Raw genomic sequence first — 18300 nt, 5'->3', positions numbered from 1 at the left:
GAATATTTCCATCTGCAACTGTGCTATTGTTCCCACCTGAAATTGAGTCTAGCCGAACTGTTGATTGACCACACAGGATGAAGTTGCATTGAGAGCTCCGTTGGTGGTCTTTGGATAATGTCTTGCTACCTATGCTCTGGTTTCTTTAGTTTCCTCACAGTCCAGCTCCCTGCATGTTTGTGTTTTCTTGAGTAACCTGTGAGCTGAAACTGTCACTCTTTGCTGTTTGAAAGTAACAAGAAAAGTGAAAAAAAGAGTGATTGGAATCTTGCAAATGAAAACAGCAGGAGGAAGTGAAGAGTAATTGAAGAACATACTCAGGACAGAGTCCACAGTGAGCACACAGTGAAATGTAGGAGAACGCAGCTACAAATTTGCTGTGGTTAACAACACGGTGGTCGATAAGCCTCATCATGTTACCCTTCAGAAGCAAAAAGGGGAGATAGAAGATGGGCCTTTGAGATTGAGTGCCGAAGTGTGCGTGCATGTGTGTAGTTGTGCAGTACTGCAAATGAAGGCAGTGTAAAAGACATATGAGTGTATGTAGAGGGAAAGCAGAAGAGGGAGCAGACCTTTCAGCTGAAAAGGTCATTCAAATAGCTCCAATTTTCAGGCTAATCAGAGAGGGACGTGGTGGACACTAATCGGCTGGTCAGAAGGTTGTGAAAGGTCACTGAAAGGTTATAAAGGTCACGGTAACCCAGCACAGATCACCTGTCCATCATCCCTGTAGATGACCTATCCTTGCAAGGTGAGTGAGAGAGTGAGACGGAGGAGAGCTGTTAATGCCTCAGTGTCGAACACATTTCTCTTGGGTGAGGCTTGCACAGTATTTACTCAAAATAGGCACAGCTCATCTGGCCAGGATAGAAATTAGCCTCATAAGAGGAGATAACAAGAAAGGAAGAAAGTAATTTATAGCAGCAACACAGGACTGCAGGAAAGACAGATGGAAGCGAGATGGAAAAAATATGTTTGCAATTAAAGCAACCCAGAAGACTCCCTCTCTGGATAACATGCGGCAATATGTATTTCTCTGAAAAGATTAACAGAAACAATAACAGACTGCCTATTAGAAAAAAAACCTCACAAGACATAAGAACCTTATATGATATTTAAATATTTAAATCTTTTGAATAAAATCCCACATCACCTTTTTACTGATGCAAGCAACTTCTATGAATTATAAGGAAAAGTCACATTTTTCCAAAAAAAAAAAGCCGTGTACTAGGTCAGAGTGCAGACTTTGACATTTCCTAGTATTTACTCAAGACTGTGATTGTTTTACCCAGCAGTCGGTTTTAATCATGGAATAAAATCGGCAAACAATGACTGGTCACCTGCCAGACTTACCAGTAAGTAGATACTAAACAACATTTGGCAGATGAGTGAATGGGCAGACAGATGGTGGCTGACCGGTGTTGACATCTAAAGCAGGGAAAAAGACCATATTTGGCTGGGAGATTTCACAGGAGTCAAACCTGATATGGCGATAATTTATTCACTTTTTCATGTTACATAACTACAGATCTTATTTTGATAGCAAATAGCAGTCGACAGGAGATGTGGAAGCCATGAATTATGGATGAGACGCTCTGTTTGTTTTATGTGAGAAGCCCCTTTTTGACTCTCTGACGCTCATATCAGGTACAGAGAAGTGGATGTTTAAAAATCCCCTCTAGACATCTTTTAAGATATTTAAAAATTATTCGGCTGTGAATCACAATTAGTGTCTGATGTGAATTTTAAAAAATGGAATCAACCCATTAAAAAAATTATCAAAGGAAGCAAATTGTTCCTTATGAAAAAATATTCTGAATATTTAGTTTCTTTGCTGTTTTAAGTATACACATTATTGGGCAAGCACTGGGTTTTAATACAGGTTAACTCTCAGGCTTTTCTCCCAACAACAAATCAAAAACACACTTGTGACAACATAATGACCTTCTAATGGCAAACTGCGCAAACATCATCTTGCACAGGAAGCTGTTATGAGTGTACACTCAGAAAAATTATGGTTCTTAAATGGTTCTTCAGATGTCTTCATGGTTCTTTAAAGAACCATCATACGTCAAAGAACCTTTTTATTTTGTGGATGGTTCTTCAGCTATTACAAATGGTTCTTTAAAGAACAAAAGGTTCTTTATCAAATCTAAGTTTGATGGTGTAAATGGCATAAATATTTATTCACTATAATGAGGCTGTGAATTATACTGTGTGTTTTCTTTGTGTGCATGTGTGTGCGAAGGGGAAGGGCGGGATACCTGGCAATTACCCTTTAAGAGAAGATGGTAGGAAACTGAATATTCAAATAAAAGTTAGAAATAATTGCAAACAATAGACACAATACACACATTCAAATACTGTACTTTAGTTTTAAATTTTAATAAAGCATTACTATTTTCTACTCCAAGGCATTACTTTTGAGATTATTATATATTTTTGAAAATATAGCATAATGATAATAATAAACTTTACAAACCACCCAGCAGTATGTAAAGTCAAATTATAAAATACAAGTAAATAACAACTGCAGAACAGAATGTCAGTGTAATGGACACAGACTTCGTTTTGACAAAGCACACTGCTTAGGTAAATGATCTGAGTAGTTGTTCATCACTGATCAATTTGTTAATATGTGTTTCGAGCCAAATACATGACAGGGAGAGAGAGAGAACACGTCATACTATAACCTCCCGGGAGCGGACGGAGGGGGTTAGTCGTTGGGATGCGCATGCGCAGACAGAGTGTGCGAGCGGCGGGCCTTGACCTTCGGGAAAAAAAACTCACGGACGGTGACAGCGAAACGGATAACAGTCTTCAGTACCTGCCGGACTTTGAAGCTGTGGATTCTGGGACTGTTAGAAAAGGTAAAACATTTTCATTAAAACCTTATTACTGTTTTGTTTTTGTTACTCGTCATTGTAGCTTGCTGTTAATGTTGTGCTAACAGTAGCGATTAGCTAGATACGTTAGCCGTTGAGGTCAGCGCAATTTAGTATCCAACTGTTTTCCTAACAAAACCACTGTTATAATTAAGTGAAGCTGCTCCCAGCTAATTTGAACCTTTGGCTTCTAAAATATGTGGTTCAATTGCGTGCTGCGTACATAACCTAATGTCAGCTAGACCGAAATTAAAATTTAATATATTGTTAAAGTCACTAAAATGGCGCCTGAAGCCTGTTATGACGTGAGCTCTGTGTCTGCTCTAGAAACTCTGAAATTCTGTAGATCTGAGCCGTACATTAAATACTCACATGAACCTGTACTTTGAATTCTGTATGAGCTGTATAAAATACAGCTATGCATAAGTGTTTTGAATGAATAATTAGATTAGATAACTCTTTATTGTCTAATCGAATTATATAGAAATGAATAGAAATGTGACATGAGAAGGTGTGTCTTTGACTGTTCCTGCATAACTTAGTTTCGGACTAGTTGACAAGTTATGCTCCAGTCATTTGATGTTTCCAAGGTAGATGTTCTTTTGTAATATAGTTAATTTTTTTGTATATTTCATTTATCCACCATCATACATCATACATACAAGCTAAGAAGAGGTCGTTATACTAACAAGAGGTATCAGCACTGGGCCAAAGTTGAGCACATGGTTAAAGTTTGTAATCCAGCCAGGGTGTAAATATCACTCAGCAGCCAGAGCTGAAGCAGGTAGCATCAACACATAAATCTACTCTACCCGGCTTAAATCACAAGAGCACCTCTGACCAAAAAGCTGTAGATTTTTCTTGTTTGCACAAATTAATCCAGATTCACATTAATTGTGTTCACAGCTCCAACAAAATGAGGAAGAGGAGGGGGAGAAACACAATTAGGTTGAATTACAATTGGATGGAAGGCGAGGACAAGGAGAAGGAAGCTTAGGATGAGGAGGAAGAAAAGCAGCAGGAGCATCTTTAGGGATCCCTATGATGTCATTGAGGTTGGTTTCATTAATATGGTCCTCTCACAAAGAACGATGACTTGTTTTAGTTCACCTACTTCCTGTATTAAATAGTGATGTGCAAAATGTTGTGAAAAACCATGGAGCAGGTACGTATAGTGCATCTGCAGGTAAATGAACATCAAATCTCTAAGACAGACTGAAATCTGTATATTTATCACCCTTATGATAAAACCCATGTCAGCCATTGGTTTATGGACTTTGTATTTTGAAGCCTCAACATTTGCTTTCTTGCTGTTGCTATGTTGGGACCATATTAGGATGAGGGATCAGAATCTGGAGTCATGCACACTATTGTTTCATTTAGTGTGTATCCATAAGATTCGTACAGCAGATCCAAGTTGTGCCTTGAAAACAGGAAAGTCGTCTGCATAGAGGAGAACTGTAATAGCAGGCTTGTAAAAAGTGAGGCTTTGTGCTCTCGTTTTACTTCTGTCACCCTGTTTTGATGCAGATTTCACTTGAAATCAGGCAAGAACTGGACTTATTTTTTTATGTGTTCTTGTGAATTGATTGTGTATCGCATATGTTTGATTTGACTTTCTGCAAGACAACAGTTGTCCGCTGGCTAAAAAAGTTTTCCAAATACCTCCACGTGATCTAGCCTGGATTTAGAAAAGAATAGCAAAAAAAATCTGCACCTCCTGCTTCAGATGCAATTTGTGTTTCTGTGTTCAGAGGCAGCGGCGAGAGTGGAGACCTCGGCTCATCCAGCTGGAGAGCCTGACCAGGAGGAGTCGAACATTAACTGAGCTCTTCCAGGGCACCCTGCAGACTCGGCTGTTGGCATCGGCGAGGGATGACGTGAACGCCAAACTGGAGTCCATCACAGGTCAACTGCAGGTATGCGAGTCAGACCTTCTGAGGAGGGTTTCACTTTTCTCTTCTTTATAATTGACTCTTTTCTCTATCTCTTTCAGCTCCTTGTCTCAGAGTGGGAGGGATTTGAAGCACAAAGGGAGGAACTTGTCATTTGGTTGGCTGATATGGATGTGAGGTTGACCAGCTGACAGGAAACACCAGTGAAAAACTGAAACAACTGCAGGTGTGGGCTTGTTTTGATATGACATATACAGGGAGTGCAGAATTATTAGGCAAGTTGTATTTTTGAGGAATAATTTTATTATTGAACAACAACCATGTTCTCAATGAACCCAAAAAAACTCATTAATATCAAAGCTGAATGTTTTTGGAAGTAGTTTTTAGTTTGATTTTAGTTTTAGCTATTTTAGGGGGATATCTGTGTGTGCAGGTGACTATTACTGTGCATAATTATTAGGCAACTTAACAAAAAACAAATATACACCCATTTCAATTATTTATTTTTACCAGTGAAACCAATATAACATCTCCACATTCACAAATATACGTTTCTGACATTCAAAAACAAAACAAAAACAAATCAGTGACCAATATAGCCACCTTTCTTTGCAAGGACACTCAAAAGCCTGCCATCCATGGATTCTGTCAGTGTTTTGATCTGTTCACCATCAACATTGCGTGCAGCAGCAACCACAGCCTCCCAGACACTGTTCAGAGAGGTGTACTGTTTTCCCTCCTTGTAAATCTCACATTTGATGATGGACCACAGGTTCTCAATGGGGTTCAGATCAGGTGAACAAGGTGGCCATGTCATTAGTTTTTCTTCTTTTATACCCTTTCTTGCCAGCCACGCTGTGGAGTACTTGGACGCGTGTGATGGAGCATTGTCCTGCATGAAAATCATGTTTTTCTTGAAGGATGCAGACTTCTTCCTGTACCACTGCTTGAAGAAGGTGTCTTCCAGAAACTGGCAGTAGGACTGGGAGTTGAGCTTGACTCCATCCTCAACCCGAAAAGGCCCCACAAGCTCATCTTTGATGATACCAGCCCAAACCAGTACTCCACCTCCACCTTGCTGGCGTCTGAGTCGGACTGGAGCTCTCTGCCCTTTACCAATCCAGCCACGGGCCCATCCATCTGGCCCATCAAGACTCACTCTCATTTCATCAGTCCATAAAACCTTAGAAAAATCAGTCTTGAGATATTTCTTGGCCCAGTCTTGACGTTTCAGCTTGTGTGTCTTGTTCAGTGGTGGTCGTCTTTCAGCCTTTCTTACCTTGGCCATGTCTCTGAGTATTGCACACCTTGTGCTTTTGGGCATTCCAGTGATGTTGCAGCTCTGAAATATGGCCAAACTGGTGGCAAGTGGCATCTTGGCAGCTGCACGCTTGACTTTTCTCAGTTCATGGGCAGTTATTTTGCGCCTTGGTTTTTCCACACGCTTCTTGTGACCCTGTTGACTATTTTGAATGAAACGCTTGATTGTTCGATGATCACGCTTCAGAAGCTTTGCAATTTTGAGACTGCTGCATCCCTCTGCAAGATATCTCACTATTTTTGACTTTTCTGTGCCTGTCAAGTCCTTCTTTTGACCCATTTTGCCAAAGGAAAGGACGTTGCCTAATAATTATGCACACCTGATATAGGGTGTTGATGTCATTAGACCACACCCCTTCTCATTACAGAGATGCACATCACCTAATATGCTTAATTGGTAGTAGGCTTTCGAGCCTATTAGGGCTGCCACAAACGATTATTTTGATAGTCGACTAATCACCGATTATTTTTGCGATTAGTCGACTAATCAGATCATCATCCATTGGACGTACAGCGTACAGCTTATTGCACCAGCAGCATCTGGTCTTATATAACTATCATTAGCTTACAGCTTGAAGTGTTTGTGCTAACTAAAAATAAAGACAAGATGGTAGTTTATTAATTTTTAATGAAATTTGCAGATTGTTTCGGTGAAGTTTAATAAACTCCTTGCTTTCTAAAATATAACAGGACACCGGAGTATATTCTCCAGCGTCTCACACTTCTGATAATCAGCTGTCTGCTTGACAGTTTTAGCTGTGCAAAAACTATAACTTTAATCTCAGCCAAACAGATTTACTCAGGAACAAATAAAATACTAAAGAAAGCCAAACAATAACATTTTTAAGTTATCTAAGTGACTCATATATATGTTTAACCTGACTAGCGAAAGACGGCGGTGGGTTTGAAAACGATTTGCCGGGAGTCCGGTGTTCTCACGGCTCTAGTTAGCCTTGCCCCCGCCTAGCTAACGAGCTAGTGGGTAACAGACGTCTCCGAAAACGTCGGAGCGCTTTTGAAAATATGTGGTGTCTTGATAAACTGAGCAGATATTTGAGGTTTACACAGCTACATTCTCGCCTGAAAATATGTTAAACGTTTATTTTGTGACCCAGAAAGAATAATAAGAGTAAAGTTAAAACTAACTAGCTGCCGCCATTGTTGACAACTATGCTGGGCTGCGCTATGAATTCTGGGACACAGCTTCTTCTTCTTCGGGGTTTAACGGCAGCTGGCATCCTTTGTACATGCAGTGCTGCCATCTTCTGTTTCAGTCCGTTATTACACTCTTAAATCCTACTACTCATTCCTGCGTCCTTTGTGATCTTACAAAGCTTCAAACGATGCGTCGACTATTAAATTAGTCGTCGACGATTTTAATAGTCGACATAATCGTGACTAGTCGACTAATCGTGGCAGCCCTAGAGCCTATACAGCTTGGAGTAAGACAACATGCATGAAGAGGATGATGTGGACAAAATACTCATTTGCCTAATAATTCTGCACTCCCTGTATTTGATATGAAACATACGTCAGAGACATTATCCTAAACTGGACTAACAAAAGACCATGAGTACAACATGAAACGTACATTACATAGCGTAATGCTAAAGTTCATTGATCATTTTAATCATAAACTTGTTGTTGAAATATTTTTACTGAACATGCAAACATCTGCTGATGAAAATGTGTTGATTTATTGGTCTGTTATGAAGCTATTGCTATTTCTAATGTGTTTTATCACTTTCTGATGTTTTATTAATTAAACAATAAATGTATTGTTGTGTTATCTGTAGCTATAGTATTTATATATATTTATTTATAGTATAGCAAATATATTTAATTATTACTGTTTAAAACACTAATATGTGACATGTATTAGTAGTGATGTTGTGCTGAGGGTTAAAATGCCTTTTTGTCTTTTGGTAACTACAAAATGACAATAAACCATTAATATATGTCTATGCTGTGCTCGTATTTATTTTTACCCTACTCAAATTCAATTTATGATGCATTTTATTTTGAAAGATTTAAAATGGTTTTTTAAAGAACCACTCAAAAAAGGTTCTTTAAAATGGTTCTTTTAAAGAACCATTTGAAGGACCTTTTTAAAAATGGTTCTTTAAAGAACCATTTTTAAAAAGGTTCATTGAAAAACCATTAAAGGTGCCCCAAAGAACCATTTCTTGATGGTTCTTTGGGGCACCTTTAAAGGTTCTTCAATGAACCACTGAAAGAAATGGTTCTTCAAAGAACCATTGTTTGAAAGGTTCTTTGTGGCACCAAAAAAGGTTCTTCTATGGCATCAGTCTAAAGAACCACTTTTGGTTCCAGTTGGCACCTTTATTTTTCTGAGTGTAGGAGAGGTTAAATAGGATGTGACTTCTCTGATTGATGCTTTTTCACAGTCTCTTTATAAGTTTTTTCTACATATTGGGGTGGCTGTGGCTCAGGAGGTAGAGCAGGTCGTCTAAGGCTACACGGTCAGTGGATCGATTGCCTGGCTACTTTTCATGTCAAACTATCCTTTGACATCCAGACTGAATAATGCATAAAACAAAATGCTTAGGCACAGATAAAGTTCTCATGTGAATGAGGCTTGTAGTAAAAAGTGCTTTGATCACTCAGTTAGTGTAGAAAAGTGCTATATACGTCCATTTACCATGTTATGTCTGAGATTTCACACAGCTTCTGTAAGAGGCTGGAGTATGGCACAGCAAAGCATCTTCCATAGAAGAAAGATAGAAATGACACTAAATCACTCTTATTTTAGCTCAGCTGCACTGGATAACTATTAAGTTTGGAAAAGATTCTTTTTAAATACTCCATGGATTAGCTTGCAAGGTATTACAGATTTTTTTTTAATGGTGTATTTTGCCTCCAGGTCTCTGAGCTCATCATCACAACTTCTCTTAGTCCATTCTTCTCACCTAAAACCTAAAGGTCAGCAGGACTTTGCTCTTATTGCCACCAGGCTCTGCTATAGTCTGGCTTCCCATGTGAGAACCTGTTTTAACATGTGACAATTTGAAATTGGCTCTGAGGGCCTACCTATTTTCAATTGCTTCAACTGCAGCTCTCATAGTTTGGTCAAACTCACTGTAAATGTTTTTTCATTGTTCTTTTTATTTGACTGTTTATCAGATTTTAGTTATATTTAATTTGTATTTTTTGACATTTTCTTCTTTTTCCTTCCAATTACAAATGCTGTTATATTGTCTGTTTATGGGAGTTTTGTATTTTGTAATTGGGTTTTGGAGACCAGGATTGAAACAGGAGTGTGTCAGGAAATTACTTTGAGTTAACATCTGTTGTTTTAATGGGCTTTATAAATCAAATTAAGTTAACTTTACTAAATTTACTAGCGACCAGTCCCAACAAAAGTTGCCTCAAGACGCTTTATAGGTAAAAGCCATATGATAATTGACTCCATATGGGAAAAAATAACTCCCTTTCATTACGCCCATACTCAGAGAAGTGCAGCCATCTGTAGCAAAAGGTTGTGCTGTTATGGAAAATAGAAGAGAAGAGCATAGAGACATGAGGACAAAACACAAACACAAAGAGAAGACAAAATTTTATTGACAGGTTGTACTGGAAGAACAGAACAAAAACAGTAGCACAGCTAAGTGCTGGATCAGGGTGACCTGATCCAGCACTTACTATAATTTTGATTTAAAAAAAAAAAAACCATTTAGGCCAATCTTAAAAGTAATGGGTACTTTGGGTATGAAAAGGAAAAAAAAAACACTTGGACACTGGTAGCATAATGGACAGGTTTTTGGTGGGGCTCCCACACAAACGCAAAACAGGAGATGCAGCATCGCTGAATATGTTTCCAAACCAACTTCCTTCAAGCCAAAGACTATAAAATACGATGAAGCATATCTTCCCTTTGGTTTCACCTGCACAAGTGCCAAGGTAGGTCTCCCCTGCAGAATTGGTTTTCCCTTTGGGAGCACACGCGGTGCTCTCCAAATCACTGACAAACAGTATCCCACATTCTTGAAAAATGTATTGATAGCAATGTTGAATATTATTACACAGGAAAAAACAACTGCAATGTATAAAACAAAGTCTGGACAGTAACGTGTATTTAGAATACACATAATTCCATAATTCCCTATGTGCCTATATGTTGTCAGTACAAACAATGGTAGTAAGAAACAATTTTACAATGTTTTTTTTAAGCATTATCACCACTTTGACTTTCAGATCAATCTATTGACCTTTAAGGAGAGGTCAGAGGTCAAGTGTGACATAATATCTTTATACTGTACATGTACTTTTTACATGTTGGTAATGCATACCACACTTGTAAAAATCATAGTTTCTAAGTTATAAGGCCTTTTGTCAATTTTTAACCTACTAATCATTAAGCTGATTTTGAAGACCTTGATGGATGTAAGCCAAATTTGAATGGATTGTTAAGAATGGAGTTATATGCACGCACGCACGCACATGGTACTTGGTAACCGTGTGGTTGCACTGATGCATGTACACAGTTAAAGTTTTAGCTGTGCAGTAGCAGCTTTATTTACTGATTATAACAATAAATATGTAGTTAATATGTAATTATAATTATAATACATAATTTTCTTCCCAAATAAGCATGGTGTTTGTACAGTGCTCAGGTGGGATGTGGTAAAGAAGCTGAATCTGATGGCTTTTTTATACCAACATGAATAATCGCAATAAACTTCTTTTCCAAAATTACAACCTCTGGGAGAAAAGAAAAAGGTTCTTAGATATTATTTTTTAAGCAGTTTTGTATCTGATTTGACTTTTGGCTCCATAAACATTATTGATGTCTTAGTGACACAACCTGATCTAGTTCCCAGAGCCATAAATACTGATGTTTTGTCAAAGTCACCATATCATACACAAGGTGTCCTACTTCGCACCACCTGACACCCCAGGTTTAAGCAACGTTGAGATGATTGTGTCAACTTTAACCTTAAGGGCCACTTGGTGTGATATTATACGCAATATTTAAGTGTGATTTTCTTTCATTCTGCAGTGTCAATGGAGAATTGTACTTAGTAGTCAGTATAAACTTTTAATGATATAAGTTTACATATGATAGAATACTGCATGATGACCTTTTGATGACTTAGACTGTTGTTCACTACAAGACTTGTTCTGTTCTCTATTATCAGTTTCTTTCCATAGCAATAATAAGAGCTGAATACTCTAATCGCCACTCCCTACCAGGAAGAGGAAAGCTGAACACTTTTATCTTCGCTCCCTAACAAGAAGAGGGTGCGTCCTTCAGAATCTCACACACACACACACACACACACACACACACACACACACACACACACACACACACACACACACACCTACATACGCACCAACATTCCTCTGTCTGTGAACAGACGTATTCATTATTGTATTACCCTTGTATATAAATAAAGACAGGAGCAATCTCAGAGCACACATCACAGGACCCCACTCTCGTGTGAGCGCTCTGTGATGGCCCTTGCAAGTAAAAACTGCAGCGTGTGTGTTTCTACTACCTAACCAAGTAGTTTTTGGTGCCTGTACCTTGCAGGTACCACTTTCAGAAGTGAAAGTGAAATGTAAGAATGAAGAAACACAGCTAAGTTTATGGCAACACACACCACAGCTTCTCCATGGCTTATAGTCCTTTGCTACAAGCTGGAGTCTGTTCAGAACTCAGCTGCTTGTATTCGTACCTGAACTAAGTCCTGACAACACATCACCCCCACCCTTATGCACCTCCACTGGCTCCTGGTAAAGTCCCATATTTCCTATAAAATCCTGCTCCTCACCAACAAATCCTTTAATGCCCTTGCTCCACAGTACCTACTGGACCTTCTTCTCCTCTACACCCCATCTCAGACACGGCGTTCTCCATGGGACAGAGGCTGCTGCTCCCACTCTATGAAACATGCTTACCCCTAAGATCTGCAATTCCCCATCTCTGGACATTTTCAAAAAGCAGCTGAAATGTCACCTATTCACTCTAGCCTTTGGGCTTCGGCTCTTGTGTAGTATATTGGGTTCTTAAAATATCCTATATAAATACTAGGCCTACTACTATTATTTTTCTTACTGAAAATGAATCCATTGATGCATGGAGATTTTTGAGAAATACAGAACATATATATTTCTAAGACAACATGGCTATTTGTCTAAATGCATCATGTTGATGTTCTCCTTACATGGAGCCATGTCATATACACAAGTGCTTTTAATATTCTGTGCAAATTAATACGGTTCTTTGGATTGCTATTTACAATAGTGCTAGACAAAAGCTTATATATATATATATATATATATATATATATATATATGTGTGTGTGTGTGTGTGTGTGTGTGTATACACATATATATATATATACACACACACACACACACACACACACACACACACACACACACACACACACACTTGTTTGTGTGATATTTCAAGCTTAAAATAACATCTTTGACCTGGTCTTGAGATTAATCTTCCTTCAAATTTTCTGGTTGTTTCATAAAGGGCAATCAATTTTTCCATTTCTCATTTTGAATATTAACAAAACAAAACATTGTTATGCTCTTAAAAATCACATTTATCTGTATTTTATTGCCATGGCCGTTTCCATTTCTTTCTTCCTTCCTTTTTTGTGATTGTTGTGTTACTCAATCACTCAGAGTTGATTTGGTTCTGGTCCGGCAATTTAAAAACACCGTAAAAGTTAAATTAACTGAAGTGTTTACTTTCACATCTCGGGGTAAAATTAACACTCATGATTTGCGTCCCATAATATTCCCGTGTCAATTCACTCAGGAGGAACATCTTTGAAAAAGCTGCTGCTGTTTAGAACAGTGTATATGCTTTACAGTTGCTTTTTTTTTTTTTTAAATCATATTGCAATGTAGAAAATTAGTATAAATCAGGCAGCTTTTTTTAAAAGTATTGTTGAGAGAAGGAAAAGATGATTAGAAATAAATAGATATTGGAGAACATAACAAAATTATAAAGAAAAAAACAGAGAAATACTGATATTATTTCCATGATGTGATCCTGCTGTATTTACTATATTCAGCAGTAAGATATTGACAAACTAAGGCAACAGTCACACAGGCCTCAGCTGAGTCAGTGACTTGTTCCTTAGGAAAAATATGGATTTCCTGGCATGTAGGCAAGTGGGAGCTGGATGTTGCTGGGTGAAATTGGTTGAGATTTGTCTGCAAAACCTCACCAACTACTTAGTGAAACATGGAAAAGTGAACTGGACAAGCTCTGCTTTAAAAGTAAAAGTTGTGCCTTAATACAACAGATTCGATATGATTTAAACAACCATTTCTTCAAACAGCATCTAAACAAGGAAAAACTGGTGTTTTTGATGGACAGTAGAGCAGATAGTGAAAGCAATTACCTTTCAGGCAGTTAAAAGTAGGAAAAGTTTTCATATTTTAGTGTTGGCTTTATATTTCTATTAGTTTAGTCACTAGCTTTATGTCTTTGTGTCTGGGATCTTAACACTCACGTAATATCTCTGTGATGGATCCAGGCGTTGACTTAAAAACTAACCTGCACACCATTCCTTAACTTGGACTAAATATCCTGCCGTCAAGTAATCCGCTGGTTCCTTACTTCTTCGGTGAATGAAACTGTTATCACGCTGGCTTTCTCTCATCAAATGGAAAGCCATGTTATATGATACCACAGGAGTCAACTGACAATTTAGACATTTATGACACAGAAGTGATGCTCTGTGAGAAATCATTTCTAAAGACCTGACCTTTTCCAAGCTCAGTCCACCTCAGTCTACAAATCTGATATCAATAATCATTAACATTGAGTGGTTTGTTGTGGAAAATTGATGAAACTGTGAAAAATGTGGAGTGGATGTTATTAAGTACTGGAATGCACCAGTAAAGAGTTGTGAGCTGGGCAGTACCAGACCACAGGTTTTTGTAAACCTGTAAACCAGCTCAGGCTTGGCCTGGCTGCTGGAGTCAGAGCCCAACGGTGAGCAAGATATCCCTCATGTGTATAGACTGATTGTACAATATTACAGCTTTGACCATTTACTTTGCTCTCATGAATGAAATCTGTGCACATTGAATTTCAACCAAATTACTCCAAATGTGAATAATTTAATTTCATAAATGGAGAAAAAAAACCGGGCAGATGGTCCAGTGCATTGATAAAAGAGATACACAAGAGGAGTTCATTTCACATTTCTAGCATGAATTGCTAGCTAAGCTAGAGCACAGAATCACAGTTTAAATACATAAATCAGCCTCGCTCGCCTCTTAGTTTTGTTTCACCTGTTAGTGTGAGACAACTTAGACTTTTATGCTAGTACAAATCCCCACTGAACTATAATACAGTAATCCTTATTTAATCTTTGAGCTGCACGCAACCTCCACACAACTAAAGGTCTAATCAGCCGGGGTAATTGAAAACACCTGTGTGTGTGTGTGTGTGTGTGTGTGTGTGTGTGTGTGTGTGTGTGTGTGTGTGACCTGTGAAGGTCAGGGATTTGTTTTATGTAAAAAAAATCAACTCATAGTCTAGACATTCATTTAACAAAATAATGCCATTTTGATCACTCAAGTTCTCTTTTGTCCTTATGATATTGGTGAGTGTATCTATCATTGTTGATCATGTACATTATTGCCAATTACATAGAAATTTACATCCTGTTTTTTTTAATAATCCACGCTAAAAATATGTGAAAATATTCACAAGCAAGATTCAAAAATAGATAATAAGATGCTGATCATAATGTTTACCATGCTTACCATGTTAGTTTAGTATTTAATGTAATGAATCTCCCCATGGCCCTGATGCCCACAGACAGGCCTGTCTGTAGTATGTCATTTAACGAGCACCAATAATGAATACAACATACGGTAAGTCTGATAAAACATTAACAGAAGCTAAGGTTGTGTATTTGGCTTGCAGCTGTTTGTAGGAGTCTTCTTCTGCGTTCATTAAACAAATGCATTTTCACTAGCTTCCCTTTAGCATCAGGATTTGTGATGAGAGTCTCCAAAGCAAGAGCGTTGCAGACATTTATGCATGTAGCACAACAGGGCTAACAAGTATTCACATATACTAGTTTAAATGATTTGTTACACACTGATCATTGTCCATCAGAGCAAAAATATTTTTCATGGGATTTTTTCTTCATATTTTTGCTTTAATTGAAGGTCAGTGGGCATATTTACAGGACTAATTATTGCACCATTGTTCTGTGGATGTACGTTTCCAATAATCATACTATATAGGATGAAGCGACCTCTTTGATCCTACACTTGGCTTGAACCAGATCCATGTCAGTTGTCAAATTAGCAAATGAGTCACATTTGTACCAGCCACAGCTGGAAGCTTATGATCAAGATTCAATTAGTGACTATGGTGAACACAGTAAATTGTTAAGCATCTAAGGAGCTAGATATTTTTCACTGGAGTTCATCAGGTGAGACCATCACAGTCTTTACAAGAGAGCCGATACTCAATTTTACCACAAGGATAGAAACACTAATCATGATGCAATGTTTGGGGACCATTCTTAATTTCGTTGTACCTGTGACAATGACAATAAAGTTTCTGATTCTGATTCAAAAGAAATGTTTACGTCTGCTGGGTCTGTAACCTGGAAACTTACATGCTAACAGTAACAACCTTTTTCTTTTTTTTCAGCTTTTTTTCTATCAAGTAGGGGGGAAAAGCAGTTTGTAGTCTTCGGTGAATGCCTTCCTGTTTCTAATGCACACAAATAACACTAAGCAATGACAAAACTTGCATTTATTTTTAAAGAGGTTCAGAGAAGGTAATGCAATCTTGCATGTCCAGATAATGGTTGCAACAAAACTAAAGACTACATCGAATTCATACCTATACATGAACTCTCATACTAATTATTCATGTTAATGCTAGCATGGTCAGAATACAGGAAAATTATATAGACTAGTAAATCCTCTGATCAAATCAAAATGCAATGCCTCCTGTGAGAGAAATGTTCCCCAAAGATCAGTACACAATACAACCAAAGAGAAATATCACTTAAGAAATGCAGGGAAACTGTAATTACTTTCATCAACGTTTTGTCCATTTGTGTGATTTACATAAATGTAATGATTCTATTATACTGTTACACATTCAAATAAACATTCGGGGACATTCACCCATACAAGTTATCAACATCATTCATATAAGAGTTAGCTGTGGGTTATTGCTTTGACAGGTTAATAGTAAGGATCATTAAATTTAAAACCAGAGGTGAAAACTGGAGAAAATGAGAACTATAGTAAGAGCACAGGCCTTGTACAAAGTGGACCAACCAAAGGGTAATGAAAGCAAGTGGATTCACCTTTTGTACTTATTAACATGTGTGATATAGATGTCAATAACTGATGTACAATGACTAATTTGTTATTGTGCCATTAAGTTATTACTATTATTATATAGCTAATTAGTTATTGTACTATTTGTATTATTATGAGTTAATCTCGTTCAAAAGAAAAATCCCTAATACCTGTAAGCATGTGTTCACTCTTTAATTGTTTGCACACAAAAATTCTTGAAATTTTTGGACAAACTTAGTGTATGCTTATGTCTTAAAGTAATAACAAACTGCATCTTTACTATGTTGTGCAGTTCTTGCCAAAGTGGATTTTAATATTAAATGAATTTGGCTTAAAACTGCCTCAACATAACTGATTCTCTCACATAAGTATTGAAATTGCTATTACCACATACCTAGAATATCTGTAAAGAACTTTATAGAAGCATGGGCTCAACTAAATTGAACAAAAAAATATTGGAAAAAACGTTGCCGATGAGTCTCAATTTCTGCTGTGATATTTGGACAGTAGGTTCAGAATTTGTCATACACAACATGAAAGAATGGATCCATCCTGTCTTCTATCTATTGTGCAGGCTTCTGCTGCAGGTTTGGTGTGGTGTGGGGGATGTTTTCTTGTCAGACTTTAGGTCCCTTACTACCAGCTGTGCATCACTCAATCGCCACAGCCTACCTGAGGATTGCTGCTGACCATGTCCATCTCTTTCTGATCAGTGCACTGTTCTTCTATAGCTGTTTTTAAGTATTTCAAGCTAGTTTGTTGTACTTGAAAATCAGTTTATTGTACTTAAACTGCCTCACTTCAGTAGAGGACCTTTAGGATGTGGTGGAACTGGAGATTCGCAACATGGATGTGCTGCCAATAGCAGCAACTGTAGGATGCTATCTAGCAAGGTGGACCTAATAAAAAGTCTTGTAAGACTATATCTCAAATGTCCATAGCCCTTTGTCTTCTTCATGTGATAATTTCCTTGCAATGTTTTTCTTCTTTTCTAAGTACCAAACTAATTCATGACTTTTTATTTTCCAACCCACTAATTCAGAATGTTCAAATACTCATTTTAAACTACTTACTTGTACCCAATTCCATTATGGCTTGGCCAATACAGGAATTTCAAATTTGATTGGCAGTGCTACAAAGAGGAGAGAAATCACAAAAGGAGAAAATGAATTGTAATGGAAGCTTTTGTAATAATGTTTATGCAGCGTGTTGGATTGCTAAAAGGAAATTGAATTGGGGGAGATAAAGAAGCAGTGCAGACATAAGTGAAAGAACGAGAGGGTGACTGATACAAGGAGAATTTTAATATGATAACCTATAACTGTTTCACAAACACACACTCCTCTGTCATGCCAATAAAGCACATCCTACAGAGAGAGAGGGAGAGAGAGAGATGCTCTGGGTTTCATCAGTCACATCTCGCTGTGGGAGGGGGATTGAAGCGGCTGCCTCGGAGCTCTCCGGTAACAGAGACAGTAGACGGCACTGACTCACGCTGACGATCCACGGACAGCACATTTTAGACTCTACCTGACCTGCAGTTGAAGATCCGACAGGAGGGCTATTATGAAGGCATAAGAGAACTTTCATCAGATTTTTTTTTAGGGGGGAGGCTGTTTCACCATCTTTCCCGTAAATTCGGACATCAAATAAAGTCAGAATGTACATCAGTGATTTATAAACACCAGATGGCGGTGAGCTGAAAAATCACTAAAACACATCTGAGTGTGTTGGGACGGGACACGGTGTTATTCTTCTCCCCTCCTTGTCTTTTATTACACAGAACTTGTTTTCCACTGGTGGCGGACCTTCTAGGCTATTTTTGTCCTTAATTTTGTCAGACATTATCCGACCCCCTTATT

The 18300-nt window shown here is 37.9% G+C and overlaps 1 protein-coding gene across 1 annotated transcript; it reads left to right on the top strand.

Moving 5' to 3' along the window:
* Nucleotides 1–2757: 2757 nt before the first annotated feature.
* LOC308387173 (uncharacterized protein) lies at nucleotides 2758–5258 on the top strand. The gene is made up of 4 exons (XM_080867063.1): nucleotides 2758–2870; nucleotides 3792–3940; nucleotides 4640–4804; nucleotides 4882–5258. Exons 2-4 carry the CDS (start codon nucleotides 3884–3886, stop codon nucleotides 4969–4971), a joined length of 312 nt encoding a protein of 103 aa, XP_080723189.1. The 5' UTR covers nucleotides 2758–2870; nucleotides 3792–3883; the 3' UTR covers nucleotides 4972–5258.
* The last annotated feature ends 13042 nt before the right edge of the window (nucleotides 5259–18300 follow it).

The sequence above is a fragment of the Rhamphochromis sp. 'chilingali' genome, assembly GCF_963969265.1.
Source record: "Rhamphochromis sp. 'chilingali' genome assembly, chromosome: 19".
Taxonomy (NCBI): domain Eukaryota; kingdom Metazoa; phylum Chordata; class Actinopteri; order Cichliformes; family Cichlidae; genus Rhamphochromis; species Rhamphochromis sp. 'chilingali'.
The sequence above is the reverse complement of the archived record's forward strand: the minus strand, read 5'-3'. Positions and strand labels throughout refer to the sequence as shown.

Coding starts and splice junctions, on each gene's coding strand:
- LOC308387173 (XM_080867063.1), top strand. CDS start 3,884: ATGAGGAGGAAGAAAAGCAGCAGGAGCATCTTTAGGGATCCCTATGAT. Junction 3,941..4,639: donor ATCCCTATGATGTCATTGAG/GTTGGTTTCATT, acceptor TTCTGTGTTCAG/AGGCAGCGGCGAGAGTGGAG. Junction 4,805..4,881: donor CCATCACAGGTCAACTGCAG/GTATGCGAGTCA, acceptor TATCTCTTTCAG/CTCCTTGTCTCAGAGTGGGA.